This window comes from Camellia sinensis, chromosome 5 (assembly GCF_055761805.1).
Source record: "Camellia sinensis isolate YWXY chromosome 5, ASM5576180v1, whole genome shotgun sequence".
NCBI lineage: Eukaryota > Viridiplantae > Streptophyta > Magnoliopsida > Ericales > Theaceae > Camellia > Camellia sinensis.
Window position 1 is genome coordinate 176,518,753 of NC_138965.1, and position 16,192 is coordinate 176,534,944.

The window sequence follows — 16,192 nt, forward strand, 5'->3', positions numbered from 1 at the left end:
AAATTTGCTAAAGCACCAATTCCACTAACCGCAGATTAAAAATCTTGAAATTTATAATTCATCTTCAAAAATCGCTTCATTTCGCTCCACTATAATTAATATATAAATATTTTTTAGTTTTATAAAATATCAAAGTAAAAATAAGTGAGAGAGATTAAGGGGTGTTTTGGGAAGATAATTAAAAGTTGGCTTTTGACTTCTAATCAAATTTTTTGACTTTTTTGAAAAGTAATTTGACAAGTTAGTAAAAAGTTACTTTTTTACTTTTTAAGTCAATATTTATTTATGATGTCATATCACTATGACATATAATGTAAAAGACCAAAATACCCCTTTCCTATTTGGTAATTACAGAATTTCACCCTCTCAATCTCCAACACTTTAAAAAGTGAATGAAGGGTATATTCGTAAATTGCCATCTTGCGTTTAACTAGCCTTCCAAATGGGTTTGTACAGAAAAAAACCAACATTTGGCTTTTTTTAACAAACGCACAAATGCAGCTTCTAACCACACACCCGACGTAAGCCTACGATTGCAAATTAGTAATTATATATATAAAAAATATTATAAAAATTAGTATTATATATTATATAAATATTTGATAATTGTTTAAGAATATTTTTCAATCAACTTAAATTGAAACCATCTCAAATCGTCTAAAATATGATTTGATTATTTGTCAATCTAACTTTCACAATTTAATTTATAATTTTACTTTTAAATAGTCTGAATCTCACTAAGCACCCCTAGTATGGAGTAATTAATATCATCTCATATTGGTTAGTTTGAAAGTATTGCTCTACACCATTTATTAAGGGACAAGTCCCGTAGTATCTCTTAAAAAGAGACAGAAAACTGATAGATCTCACTAATTCAACTAATAACATACTTGTTTTGAAAATTGGATTAAAAATCAACTTTTTAGTTTGTTTTGACTTTTTTTTTTAAAAAGAAGTATAAAACATAGAAAAATAATGTGACCTAAAGGATTATTTTGAAAAGATAATTAAAAACCAATTTTGCAATTTTTTTAAAAAATATATATAAAAAATAAAGAGATAATACAACTTAAAATAGGTAAAAATTAAAAAATGCCTTTTACTAAACATCTTTTATTTAAAAAAAAGACCAAAATAAATTAAAAATTAACTTTTAGCTAAAACAACCCACAGTCAAAATTAGAACACCACATCAACTTTCGTCAGGAGCACACACTGGGTGTGGTTGCCAACAGAAAAGACAGGACACAAATCTTTTAGAATTTAGAAATTTGACTTTTTGAATAAAGAAATTATTAATAGTCCATTTTGCCAAATCTAACATGGAAAATGCACGAGACCAGTGGGGGGTGCTGGGGTCCTGTGTGATTGGTCTAAAAATTGTTTTTTTTTTTTTTTTTTTTTCAGTCATTGGCAGCCTCCCACGTGGAGATTGGGAGGGGGGTTGTGCTGGGGTGACTATTTTAGTTTAGGTTAAAAAATTTAATTTGGAAATAATATTTTGGTTTGATTTTTTTTGTGAGAGAAGAGTGTAATGATTATAAGTTAAATGTGATATTTTATTTTTGTGACTAAAATAACCAAAAAAAATCCCAAATAACTCTTCGCAAACGAAGGCTATATTTTAAAAATATTAATTTTTTAAAATTATTCTTTGATAATATATTTTTTAAAAAATAATTATACCTTTTGTATTTTTAATGAATTTAAAAAAAGAATAAAATAAAAAATTCATCTTATTTTAGTTATTGATTTTTGAAAAGAAATTAACATTTTAGGACAATAAAAAATAGGGCAAATTACATATACACCCTTCGAGGTTTGACTAAATTACAGATACTCCCCTGAGGTTTCGGAAATTACATCCCGCCCCCTGAGGTTTGTATTTTCATAACAATTTACCCCCTGAGGTTTATATTTCATAACAAATTACCCCCTAATTTCTTATGCAAATATAGCATTCAGGGGGGAATTCGTAATTTCTCAAACCTCAGGGGGCATCTGTAATTTAGCCAAACCTCGAGGGGTGTATATGTAATTTGCCCTAAAAAATAAGATGGGAAACTAATATTTTGAAACGTAACAAATAGTAAAAAAATATGATGAGAGGGGAGGGAAGGGAACAGATTACAGAGTGGCAGGGGATTGGCAAAGAGCCTTTATGACGGTGGCAGAGGCGACTCAGAAAGGGAATGATGGAAATTCCTGCCTGCTTGCTTGCTTTGCTGTTGCATAAGGGAATGACACAATTGGGGAAAAACAGAGAAACCCCTTGTCTCTTCTCACGACTCCAAACCAACTAATTACTATTTGTTTACAGGAATAATTACATTTTAATGCCACTCAGACGGGAATGCTGGATATTCAGTTTCGTATTCCGGTCGGTTTGTTCGAGTCAAGTCGAGTCTAGTCTTGCTACTCACCGGTGTATGTGGTCGTGATCGTCATCAAAGTCGTCATCTTCCTTTCCCTTCAGCCTCAACCTCTCCTCCGTTGCATCCTTCTTCCTTTGTTAGTAATGCATCATCTCTGCCCTCCGTTTGATTCTCTTGACATGGTAGGAGGCTCACAATAAAAGAACTACATATTACACTACAAATTAGCAAATACATAGAATCTTTATTCATTTGATTAACACCCATACCTAATAAAAATGAAAAAGACACATGTTCGCACTATAAAATCAAAAGCTTACTAATCTTGATCCCTACAACATTTAATATGTCTCCATAAATCGACAACCAAAAGCTTACTAGTCTTGATCCCTACAACATTTAATGTCTCCATAAATTGACTACGAGTAGCATCCATGTTTTGGACAAATGGATCCAAAAACAAAAGGCCAAATTAGACCATCACATGTTTGGATCAACACTAATAAGAATCTAACTCCTAACCCAGTCCCTTCATTGTAAATGTCAAAGCCAGCATAAGCATACAAGAGCTTCTGAACTAATCATGTTCTGTGGATATATGAAAATAAATTACTACACTCCAACTGAGTAACTGAAATGAGCATATGATCCACCATACATTTCTTGAGTACAGATAACACAAATCCTCTTCTCACTCCAAACACCAATCCACATTCCATAATGATTCAAGTCCTACACTTAAAAAAATGATTAATTGCATTCACCTACTAAGCTCCTAAATCCTACTAAAAGAATGTTTTTTAACAGACTTGACTGTTCTTCAATTTCAGCCCAGTGTTGTTGAAAGCTGTCATAGTAAGTGCATTCATGGCTTCTAAGAGGCAAGAAGCAGCTAAAAAAGGAGGAGAACTAGGCTTCATTAAGAGCTAAAAAGGTCATCAACTCATCACGAACCTTTAAGCTGTCCTTGCATCACTTTGGCTCTGTTTGGTTCGAATTTCATAATCAGTTTCATGAATTTTTTCTGAAAAAATAGAAATACGGTAGACAAAATAAACACCAAAAACATATTTTGAAATTTTAAAAATTATTTTTAACCTCAAAAAATGTAAAACTATATGAAAATGACTTCAAGATCTTCTATTGAAAGTAGTTTGACAAAAATATTCTTGTAAGTTGAAAAAAAAAAATATACTGCAGCATCTTTGAGCAAAATTCATTCATTAGCCATCAGTTGACACTCACTGTCAAACCCAGAAGAGTTCAACACCATAAAACCATCTCTCAGGTTAGCTGAAAAGGAAACTGAAAAATGACCCATCAAGAATTCACTTGTTGCACATGATTGTACCCTATACAATAAGGCTTCTCAAAATCATAGTTGTGACTCCGAGATCTTCAATTCCGACATTAAAACCTCAGTCATTCTGCAAATTTCAACAATTCAATGTTTAATTGAATGAGGTGTGAATACTAACATTAAGAGGACGGTGGTGACGAAACATATAACTTGTACAAAACTTTCCATTTTGCAAGTTGATCATGAACTACAAATAAATAAATAAAACACGTTTGAATTTTGGCCTCAGAACCTTCATCTGCAGCAGAAACAAAGTCAACTGAATCATGCAAACAGATTCAGACTTGCAACAGCGTGATGCTCCAAATTCTGGTGTGCAATTAGCTAGAATGATGTTTGTAATCGAGTTTTGTAGTACTCCTAGCTAATCCAGAGTTTCATTTTAGTTGTAAGACAGGAAAGATGTCAGTGTACTCTCCAACCAATAAAACAAAATGTGATGGGAATACCATAACCTTTGTAACTCACTACTATACATATCCTATTAGCAATAACATAACTAAGTCACCCCCAAAAAATAACAATAAGAGGCACAATGAGGATATCATGACTATTCATCAGAAAGTGGGTATTTGATGTGGGGTGCTACAAGAAGAAAACTCTAATATCAGACATAGGCAGATCCTTGTTGTAGGTATTGATAATGATCTAGTTTGTGGTATTGTCAAACTAAGATTAATTATTTTTTTGTTTTTTTTGTTTTTTCAAACATGAATTAACAATTAAAATACACTCAACTCATAGATTCTTGTTCAAGTTATTTCTGCTGCCACATTGCTACCATCCTAAACATCCTGTGGTCATTATATACACAAATAGCTCCTACACTAGTCTTTGACCACCGCCATTTGTGGCCCTATGCCAGACACAATTACACTTCAAAACAGCGTAAACTTCACTGGTCCAAACTTTAACATGCATGTGAAATGCTCAAGGAACAACACTAGCAATAGACTCTTGATGCTATAGAAGAAACATGTTAACCATAAATTGCTCGATGGTCTCCGTGTACCTCTATGTTACTGGAAACGTTAATACCCTATCGAATTACGTATTGGTACGCCTGCTGTGAAACATAGGTATATTGAATACAAATAAAAAACCTACGTTAAATTGAAGAGGAACAATTTACAATTAGTATATTGTGAATATTCACCTTTTGACTACAAATTGGGAAATTTGGAAGGGAAAAACTCTGTACCTAATGTTGGCACAGATGCTCACAATGAGTGTTGACATATTGTTGGTGTATGTCCAACTAAGCATGCCAAACACACATCACATACTCTTACTCAAATGTCAAGTGTCTGATAGGGGAGTGCATGGTAACACAAATGAAAACTATCCACTAAAGTCCAACTAAGTGATTGAAATGAGCATATCCACTACATACCATTTATGGAATAAGTTGAACACCAAATATTGTTCTCAATCCAAACACCATAGTTTCTAACATTCTCTGACACTATTCTACTAATAAAAATAGGTGGTTGCATTCACCTACTAAGGATTAATTAGTTCTGCTGAATCCTAATGAAAGAATTCTTTAGCAATCTCTGACTTCACTATTCTTCAATTTAAGCCAAGTATTGTTGAAAGCTGTTGTAGCAAGTGCATTCATGACATTTAAAAGGAAAGAGTGGAATCAGTAGTTTAAATTTTTTTACTGTTTGCACAAAAAATAAAAAATAAAACTAAATAAATAAAGAAGATAGTGAAAACTGAAAGAGAAAATCATAATCCATCAATAAAAATCATGACCCTTTTAGCTAGCCAGCTTAGTCCTTGCACTTTCATTCTCCTACCTCATAATCCATCAATAAAAATCATGTCTTCAGAAATTTTATCTCAAAAATTGCAGCACCCTTGAGCAAAATAGATTCATTAAGCATCAGTTGACACTCACTGTCAAAACCAACATAGTCAAAACATCAAAAAACTATTTAATAAAAAGGCTCTAAAAATGGTGCTCATCATGAATTCACTGATTGCACATGATTGTACCCTATGTAGCAACATATCAAGAAAAACATGGTTACAAGTTCGTCAAGATTTTCAATCCCATGGTAGTAACTGTCGTTCTGGAAATTTCAACAAACCTGTGCTTGATTCTCTAAACATGTGAGCACTAACATTTAGGGATGGTCATAAGCAAAATAAGTTCAAGACAGTTGACAGAATTAAAGACTATGTTTGAATTTGTGCCTCCCCTCTCCTTCTGCAGTAGATCAAGAGTCCTGAAAACAGATTCTGACAAAATTGTGGAATGCATAAAATTCTAATGGAGGATTTGCCACAACATTAGCCCTGTTTGGTAGAGCTGTAGGAAAGTACTTATAACTATAGCTTATAACTTTCAGCTTAAGCTGATTTCCAGCTTATTCTTAAAGCATCTCCTGCCCCACTCAAAGAATAAGCTGATTTCTGACTTCCACAAAGCTATAAGTTATAAGCTATAAGCTAAACCAAACACATCAAAATAGTTTAAATTAAGCTGAAAGCTGAAATAAGTTGTAAATAATTTCTGCCAAACAGGCACATTGTTTTCAAATTCAGTTTTCTTGTATTCCCAGCTGTTCTAGATAACCATTTTTAGTTGGTAGGAAAAGATGAGAGTACACTTCTAGAGCCTATAGAACAAAATATGATGGGAGTACCCTGAGCTTTGTAAATCATTGTACGTAACATATTCAATTATCAATGAAATAAATTTAATAAATTAGGGCAAATTTCACTTTACCCCCCTAGTGATTTAGCCCATATGTGGATCACCTCCCAATCATTTGAAAATAATCACATAACCTCCGTATGGTTTGTGAACTAAAACGCACAATAACTTCTCTTAACAGAATATGTGAATTGGCATTTATATCTGTTTTTTTCCTTCCTTCTGAATTAATTTTACACACACACACACACACACACATATATATAGTGGGTGTTTGGGAAGTGAATTTTTTTATAAGTTTTTTTAGTTGTAAGATATTATTGGAGAAATTTTTCTTGTGTTTGGAAAGATAGTTAGATTTTTTTGTGGTTGGATGTGATGTTTGTGAGAGAAATAGTGAAATGATTATGGGGTTTGATGTGATATTTTGTTTGGATTTGTTTTTTTTTGGTTTTGTAACAAATTTGTCTTTCAGTGGAAAAAAATAAAAAAAAAAACCAAAAAATTTGTTCCCAAACACCGCCATATTCTCACCCTTCTTCCTTCCTTGCGTGGTTGTGAGGCCTTTAGTAGTTTGTTGCACTTGTTGCTTCCCAAAAGGACAGCAGTACAAAGAGATGTTGTAGAAGATGACACTAGTGGAAGGACTGTCTTGTCTTTTTTCCCTTCAATCCCCATTACCCCACCCAATGCCTTCTGCACACGATTCAGAGGTGCAAAACATCACTCCACAGATGGTGCTACCGTGGAGCATGCTTGTTGGATTTGGAGAATGGATTCAAAGAAGGGTTGTTGTGGAACATTCTTGCTGGAACTCACCGCAAGTGAATCAAAAGCTTGCAAATTGAATAATGAGGGGGCTACAGTTGAATCAACACATAGTAAATTACGATTCTACATACATGCAATTGAATCAACAGCCAAGAGGTTAAAATTTTGGTTAGAATACACATATAGGTAGAGGATTTGGGTGTATATACAGATATAAGATTTTGCAATAAGAAACTTCGCTCTTGTTCTTATTTTATATCTTTTTGGCTGGAACAGCTTGTGAATTAGACATCTCAATTAGAAGTTTTTATCCCTTGAAATGGATTTTTAAGTTTGAATATAACACAAGTGAATAAATCTTGTGCAATCTTAGACAAGCTTCCCAGATAAGACGTAGGGATTGCTGCTTTGCAGACTTGGAGTTAAAATCCCCAAGGACTGTTCACAAATCCTCAAGAAAAGAACTTTGCTGATGAAGTGTTGGAAGGGAGGGATGAGGTTATTGGGGTGGGGGGGCTTGGAGAGATGATGATTCGGGTTCTTACTTGGAGTTAAAATCCCCAAGGACTGTTGACAAATCCTCAGAAAAGAACTTTGATGGTGAAGTGTTGGAAGGGAGGGATGAAGTTTTTTTTTTTTTTTTTTTTTTTTTTTGGGGGGGGGGGGGGGTGTTGGTTGGAAAAAAAGGAAAAAGAAAATGGCATATTTGTAGTTTTAAACAATTATGAGAGTAATTTTGTTTTAAAAATTTATTTTATTCACAGCAAATCTCAATAATCGTGTGTGTGTTGCACCTCCAATTATTTTGGATGGAAAATGTAACGGTACGGTTTAGTTGACAAACCACATATGATTATGTGATTATTTCCAGATAAAAATGAGATTATCTGCATATGAGCTAAACTACAAGGGAGTAAAGTGAAATTTGTCAAAAAATATTAAAAGGAACAATTGGTATATCTTGACTATTCATCATAAAAGGGTTTTGTGTGGACTTTTCGAACTTAGAAAACTTTATCTCAGGCATTGGTGCAGATGCTCACAGTAGGTATGTGCTGGAAATTTGTGTTAATGCATATAATATGATAGTGGTGTTGGTGGTAGATAGTGGCATGTATATAATATGATAGTGGTAGATAGTGGTAATATATAATATGTAAGTGGCATATAATGGGTTATAATGATGTTTGTAATATCTCCTATATAAGGAGTGTCATTTGGTCTTGTAAAATAAAAAGTTTTGAATATAACAGAAATATATTCCTTCTTCCTCATATTTTCTAAGTTGGTATCAGAGCAACAAAAAACGCAGCAGCCCTAAAACCGTCATAGCCATGTCGGAAGTCACGTCCGAAACCACTTCAACCCCTGCCGCTGCCATTCCGGTGAAAACGTCCAACTCTCACTCTGTCCAAATCACCACCATCCGCCTAAATGGTGATAATTTTCTCCGCTGGTCACAATCTGTCCGGATGTATATCCGTGGGCAAGGAAAGATCGGTTACATCACTGGTGACAAGAAGGCTCCTGCTGTTAATGATCCGCTGTTCGACAGTTGGGACGCTAAAAACTCCATGGTTATGACATGGTTGGTCAATTCTATGGAGGAGGATATAAGCTCTAATTACATGTGCTATCCTACTGCACAAGAATTGTGGGATAATGTTAGTCAGATGTATTTTGACCTAGGAAATCAATCTCAAGTTTTCGAATTAACTTTGAAGTTGGGAGAGATTCGTCAAGGAGATGATTCCGTCACCAAATATTTCAATTCGTTGAAAAGGTTGTGGCAGGATCTTGACATCTTCAACACATACGAATGGAAATCGGTTGACGACTGCAACCACCACAAGAAAACTGTGGAAGACAGCCGTATTTACAAGTTTCTTGCCGGCCTCAACATTGAGTTCGATGAAGTGCGAGGAAGAATTATTGGCAGACCTCCTTTCCCATCCATTGGCGAAGTATTTGCCGAAGTCAAAAGGGAAGAGAGCCGAAGGAGTGTCATGTTTAAGAAAAAAGGTACTGGTAAATCAATTGAAATTTCGACTTTAATTAGCGATGCTGCGGCCAACAAGGCTGCAAATTACCAGCGCAGGTTTGATGATAAGCCACGGGTCTGGTGTGATTTTTGCAACAAGCCTCGCCATACACGCGAAACGTGTTGGAAGATCCATGGCAAACCTGTCAACTGGAAAAGCAGCAAACAAGGAGAGAAGAATCGTGGCTTTCTTACCGCTAATGAAGCCGATTCAGGTCCCTTCCACAAAGAGCATATTGATCAACTCTTAAAGCTGATAAAATCCAACTCCTCATCCGGTACTCCTAGTGTTTTGTTGGCACAAACAGGTAGAAATCCTAAAGCCTTCTCTTGCCTAAACTTCTCTCCGTGGATCATAGATTCCGGTGCCTCCGATCACATGACTAGTTTTTCCTATTTATTTAGTACCTATTTCCCTTGTTCTGGTCATGACAAAATCAGAATAGCCGATGGTAGTTTTTCACCTATTGCAGGAAAATGATTTATTAAACTAACTGAGAAAATTAATCTCAATGCTGTTCTTCACGTCCCCAACTTAGCCTGTAACCTTTTGTCTGTCAGTAAACTATCTAACGATTCTAATTGTCGTGTTACATTTTTTGAATCCCACTGTGAATTTCAGGACCAGAACTCGGGGATGATGATTGGGCGTGCTAGGATGCTTGAAGGTCTTTACTACTTTGATGAAGTACCTGTTAGTAATAAAAAAGCTCAGAGCTTTAATAGTACTAGTTCAATCTCTGTTCGAGAAAAAATAATGCTATGGCACTATAGGCTAGGACATCCTAGTTTTCTTTATCTGAAACATTTATTTTCAGAATTATTTAAAGGGATTGATTGTTCTTCTTTTCATTGTGAAAGTTGCATTTTTGCAAAATTTCATCGCTCTACTTATTTGCCAAAACCTTACCAGACTTCCAAACCTTTTTATTTGATTCATAGTGATGTTTGGGGCGCTTCTAAAATCACTACTCTTTCTGGTAAAAGATGGTTTGTTACATTTATTGATGACCATACCCGCTTATGTTGGATTTATTTGATGAATAAAAAATCTGACGTGAAAAATTTATTCACAAATTTTTACAATATGATTGAAAACCAATTTCAAACCAAAATTGGTATTTTACATTCTGATAATGGAACAGAATATTTCAATGAGCAGTTGGGTGAGTTTTTTGAAAAAAAGGGGATTTTTCATCAATCTACATGTCGGGATACCCCTCAACAAAATGGCATTGCAGAACGAAAAAATAAACATCTACTTGAAGTTGCACGTGCTATAATGTTTTACATGCATGTTCCTAAATATTTATGGGGTGAAGCAATTTTAACAGCCTCTTATTTGATAAACAGGATGCCTACAAAGGTGTTAATATACAAAACACCTTTCGATTGTCTCAAAGCTTTTTTTCCTGACACGAGGTTGTTTTCTGATTTGCCCGCCAAAGTTTTTGGATGTACTGCCTATGTTCATGTTCCTAGTCAATTTCGTTCAAAACTTGACCCCCGTGCTATAAAATGTGTTTTTTTGGGTTATTCCTCAAACAAAAAGGGGTATAAGTGTTTCGATCCTCAAACCAAGAAATTTTATGTGAGTATGGATGTGTCATTTGTGGAAACAAAATCCTATTTCCCCAACACTTCTCTTCAGGGGGAGAGAAGTGGAGTAGAAGACCGTTTTTGGGATATTTCTATCCCGCTCCCCAATGTCATTTATCCTACACAAAAACCACATCGGTCTGATAATGATCACTTAGGAGAACCAAGTTCTATGGTGCCTAGTCAAGAAGATTCTTATTTAGGGAGAGAAGTACTACAAAATGATCTAAATCCTGAGCTTCAGGTTTATACTAGGAAGCGATTTCATCTGAAGAATAATGACCTTAATGTCCATCCTAATGACCCGAATGTCCACCCGAGTTCTGGCATCGAAATTTTAGGTAATCCTATTCCTTCTATTTCCGACCTTGATGTTCTTATAGCAATTAGGAAAGGTGTCCGAAATTGCATTAAACATCCTATTGCAAATTACCTCTTCTATCAAAGACTGTCTAAAAACCATAGAGCTTTCACATCTAGGATTTCACACTTGTTTGTTCCAAGAAATATACAGGAAGCATTGGATGATCCGAATTGGAAATTAGCAGTCATGGAGGAGATGAATGCTTTAAGGAGAAGTGGTACTTGGGAGATAGTTGATCTACCCAAAGACAAGAAAACAGTTGGGTGTAAATGGGTGTTTACGATAAAATGTAACGCAGATGGAAGCGTTGAGAGATACAAGGCGAGATTGGTGGCTAAAGGCTTCACTCAAACTTATGGGATCGACTATCAGGAGACGTTTGCTCCTGTTGCTAAAATAAATTCCATCAGAGTACTGTTATCTCTTGCAGTAAATTTAGATTGGCCTCTACATCAACTTGACATTAAGAATGCATTTCTCAATGGTGATCTTGAAGAGGAGGTGTTCATGAGCCTACCGCCGGGATTTGAGCAGAGACTTGGAAGCGACAGAGTATGCAGATTGAACAAGTCATTATACGGACTCAAACAATCACCAAGAGCGTGGTTTGAACGCTTTGGGAATGCAGTTATCAGTTGTGGCTTCTCGCAGAGTCAAGCAGATCACACAATATTTTATAAACATTCAAAAAACAGTAAAATTGCAATTTTGATTGTTTATGTTGATGACATCATTTTAACTGGTAATGATGAAGCAGAGTTAGCAGCCCTCAAAGAGAAACTCGCAAAAGAATTTCACATTAAGGATCTGGGAGCTCTCAAGTATTTCCTCGGAATAGAATTTGCAAGATCCAAGGAAGGTATATCGTTAATCAGAGAAAATATGTTCTTGATCTCCTTGGAGAAACAGGTATGCTTGGTTGTAAGATGGTGGAGACTCCGATCGAGCCTAACTTGAAGTTACAAGTTGCTAAGGCTGAAGAAGTCAAAGAGAGGGAACAATATCAGCGACTTGTCGGGAAATTGATTTACTTGTCTCATACGCGGCCTGATATTGCCTTTGCAGTCAGCATGGTAAGTCAGTTTATACACTCACCAGGGGCAGAGCACTTTGAGGCCGTTTATAAGATCTTAAGATATTTGAAAGGAACTCCAGGGAGAGGCTTACTGTTCAAGAAACATGGACATCTTCAAGTTGAAGTATACACAGATGCAGACTGGGCAGGAAGTGTTACAGACAGGAGATCAACATCCGGATACTGCTCCTTTGTAGGTGGGAACCTAGTTACATGGCGGAGTAAAAAACAGAATGTGGTAGCTAGAAGTAGTGCAGAAGCAGAGTTCAAAGCTGTTGCCCATGGAATCTGTGAAGTAATGTGGATTAAAAGAATTCTTGAAGAATTAAAGCTTTCTCACCCGACACCTATGAAGGTCTATTGTGACAACAAAGCAGCTATATCTATAGCTCATAATCCAGTTCTACATGATCGCACAAAACATATAGAAGTGGATAAACATTTCATCAAGGAGAAAATCAATGCTGGCATAATCTGTATGACCTACCTTCCAACAGGTGAACAATTAGCTGATGTGCTAACGAAGGGACTACACAAGAAGCAATTTGATAAGCTGACTAGCAAGCTGGCTATGGAAGATATCTTCAAACCAGCTTGAGGGGGAGTGCTGGAAATTTGTGTTAATGCATATAATATGATAGTGGTGTTGGTGGTAGATAGTGGCATGTATAGAATATGATAGTGGTGTTGGTGGTAGATAGTGGCATGTATAGAATATGATAGTGGTGTTGGTGGTAGATAGTGGCATGTATATAATATGATAGTGGTAGATAGTGGTAATATATAATATGTAAGTGGCATATAATGGGTTATAATGATATTTGTAATATCTCCTATATAAGGAGTGTCATTTGGTCTTGTAAAATAAGAAGTTTTGAATATAACAGAAATATATTCCTTCTTCCTCATATTTTCGGAGTTCTTCTTCCTCATATTTTCTAAGTGTATGGTATGGATGTACCCTCCTATACATCCAGTACTCAGTGTATAATTAATAGAACTGCTAGAAAACCAAAGCCACGACAGCATTCTATTACAACTAAGCTACTATTTGATCAGATAAACAATGAAATCAGTTCAGGCACAAACCACCCAGTTGATAGTTTTGAACTAAAATGACCACGAACTAGGGTTACCCAAAGAAGCCTTTTTTTGTGTCTAAATATGTACAAGTAAATAGCCATTTACACCAAAAGGAACACATCCAGTACTCATTGTATAATTGATAGAACTGCTAGAAAACCAAAGCTGCGACAACATTCTATTACAACTAAGCTACTATTTGATCTGATTAACAGTGAAATCAGTTAAGGCACAAACCACCCAATTAATAGTTTTGAACTAAAATGACCCCGAACTAGGGTTACCCAAAGAAGCCCTTTTTTGTGTCTAAATATGTCCAAGTAAATAGCCATTTACACCAGAAGGAAAAATAGCTTGGGGATTCTTTAAGTAATATGATATTCTAAGATTATATATATATATATATATAAGACTTTGCTCCACAAGCCTAACTGAACAAACAAAAGTGGATATAGATTATCCATGCAGCCACAAATTTGCACATTCAAAACATTCAACTTTCCAATTAGAACCATAAACAAGCTGCATTACCACCAAAGGCATAATCATCCAGACACACAGGATTATAAAAAACAGAACAAATCGTTCGATACCCACTATAGTATCCAAGTTTTGAGTCAAACTCATGAACTATCAAACACTAAATTAAAGAACAACCCCAAAACACAAGCAAGTAATCTTCCATCAAGAAACCCTAGATTGTGCATAATAGCCATTATTGAAAAATCAAAACAGTGTAGAGATTTTTTATAAAAAAAAAAAAAAAAACACAGATTGACTGAATAAGTAGAACAGACCAGGGATTTATTGAAGTAGTTGGTTTTTTTGGGGGGGGATTAAGCATTGGCGGTCTTGGGAATGAGAGGAATGGTGCCCTGTTTGTGGGAGAGCTTGGAATTGGCCTCTTGTTCGCGGATCTTTTGCATTTGGAGCATCCTTTCCATGACGAGCTCGTACTCGCACTTCTCGTAGGAGTGACGCTCGATCTCGCACTTCCATGGGAGGTATAGCTCAGCTTGGCGGCACTTGTTGAGGGGTATCAGCAGGTGTGCGCACTGGTCTCTGTATGCTATTGGGACCTTCGCTTCCACCATCTCCGCCTGCGTCGCTATCATCTTCTTCGACGATCCTCTCATCTCCTCCATTTTTACGCAGATTCTCTCTCTCTGTGATCCAGTAATGCCTTGCCTTGCCTTGCCTTGCGTTTAAGTATTGTTAGGGGTTGTTTGACGACAGGTTATTTTAGTTATTTTAGTTTTTTTTTTTAATATAAAAGAAATAAAAAAAAAATGAAATGATAAATTTTAATAAATTTTAATTTTTTTTATTAAAATATATAATTGACAAACGAATTCTTAAATTATAATTATCATCCCTCATTTTACTCAAAATATATCTTAACGGATTGTTTGGGATAAGGATAATTTTTTTTTTATCTTTTATAAAAAAAATATATTTATACATACATATATAAAAAGTAATAGAGAAGTAATATGATTTAAATAATAATTGATGTAATGTAAATAAAATAAAAAGATATATTAAGGTAAATTACGCGAAACAAGTCCTATGTCTCTGAGAATTTAAAAATTATTCGGCTCACCAAATGTCTATTCTTCTTCATTTTTTTTTTTATTTTTTTTTTTATTTTTAGTGCAAAAGAAGTACAAAAGTTAAAAAATATAAGTCTACACATTTGATCATCCTCCATATATTCTCCATATTTTTACTTTGGAGTGTTTTTGAGAGATGATTAAAAATTAATTTTTTTATTATTTTTATTTTTTTAAAAAGAAAATGTATAAAAAATGTGAGATATGATATGATTCAGAATGTGTTAAAAATTAAGAAGTGACTTTTAACCCACTTTCTAAAAAAGACCTTTGAGATTGTTTGTATTTTGCAAGTTTTTAAGGAATCGTTAAGTAGAATATTTATATAAAAATTAAAATGATCAGACATGATAGTTATATATTTGAATTATATTTGTATTATAAAAAATAGATAAATATTCTTGAAATTATATTTGTCATCAATTTTTCTAAAATAAATATGATTCAAACATATAATTATCAATATCTATTCTTCTTAATTTTTTACATAAATATTTTACTTTTGAAAAGTAAAATGTTCAAATCATCAAAATCGGTCTCAAAATAAACTTACCAAACTTAAACGCACTCTTAAATTGATGGAGTCAAACCCTTTTAAAAATCAATTTATTTGAACTTTTTTCATATATGCCAAATGGATATTACAAAATAGGTAGGGGTATAAATCTGGCGCGTCTCACTCGAGCTTGGGCCCAGGCCAGCCCATGTTGGCCCTCGTAGGTTCCTGCCAAAATTTGGATCGGGCCGGGTGGCCCACGGGCCAAAAAATTAAGCCCAGACCTAAGCCTAAGGTATTCGAGTCTTGGGCGGGCCTGGCAAATTTTTTGTTTTTTCAAATTTTTTTCTACTAAAATTTTATTATTTTCCATTGAAAAAGATATAGGGCTTCGGCGCAAGTCGGACCTTGAATGGGCCTTAATCGGGTCAATGGGCCAGGCCACAGGTTGGGTTTCAAAATGATGGTCCAAGCCCAGTCTAGGGGCTCGGGCTGGGCTCGGGCCCAAACGGGCCTAAATGGGTTGGGTCCACCCCAAGCCACGAGCCATTTTTACACTGTTAAAAATAGGTACCCCAAGGTATGCTACACACTACTTTGTTTTTTGCTTCTAAGAGCATCAATAGGTGAGTCAAGTACCAGTGGGACCCATAATTAAATAGATGCCCAAAAAGGTGAACTGTCCGAAACAAGTCCAATTCAACTGGGACCAATCTGAGATCGGCTCACTAGGCAAACTTATTGGGT

General features: G+C 35.1%; 1 protein-coding gene and 1 long non-coding RNA gene across 2 annotated transcripts; both read right to left on the reverse strand.

Moving 5' to 3' along the window:
- Positions 1-2,886: 2,886 nt before the first annotated feature.
- LOC114281660 (uncharacterized) lies at positions 2,887-3,802 on the reverse strand. The gene is made up of 2 exons (XR_003635977.2): positions 3,621-3,802; positions 2,887-3,358 (listed from the first exon to the last, which is right to left on the reverse strand). It is a non-coding gene; the product is annotated as an uncharacterized LOC114281660 (long non-coding RNA).
- Positions 3,803-14,172: 10,370 nt separating this feature from the next.
- Positions 14,173-14,481, reverse strand: LOC114281664 (NADH-ubiquinone oxidoreductase B18 subunit). The gene has a single exon (XM_028224223.2). It carries the CDS (start codon positions 14,479-14,481, stop codon positions 14,173-14,175), a length of 309 nt encoding a protein of 102 aa, XP_028080024.1.
- Positions 14,482-16,192: the final 1,711 nt, after the last annotated feature.

Coding starts and splice junctions, on each gene's coding strand:
- LOC114281664 (XM_028224223.2), bottom strand. CDS start 14,481: ATGGAGGAGATGAGAGGATCGTCGAAGAAGATGATAGCGACGCAGGCG.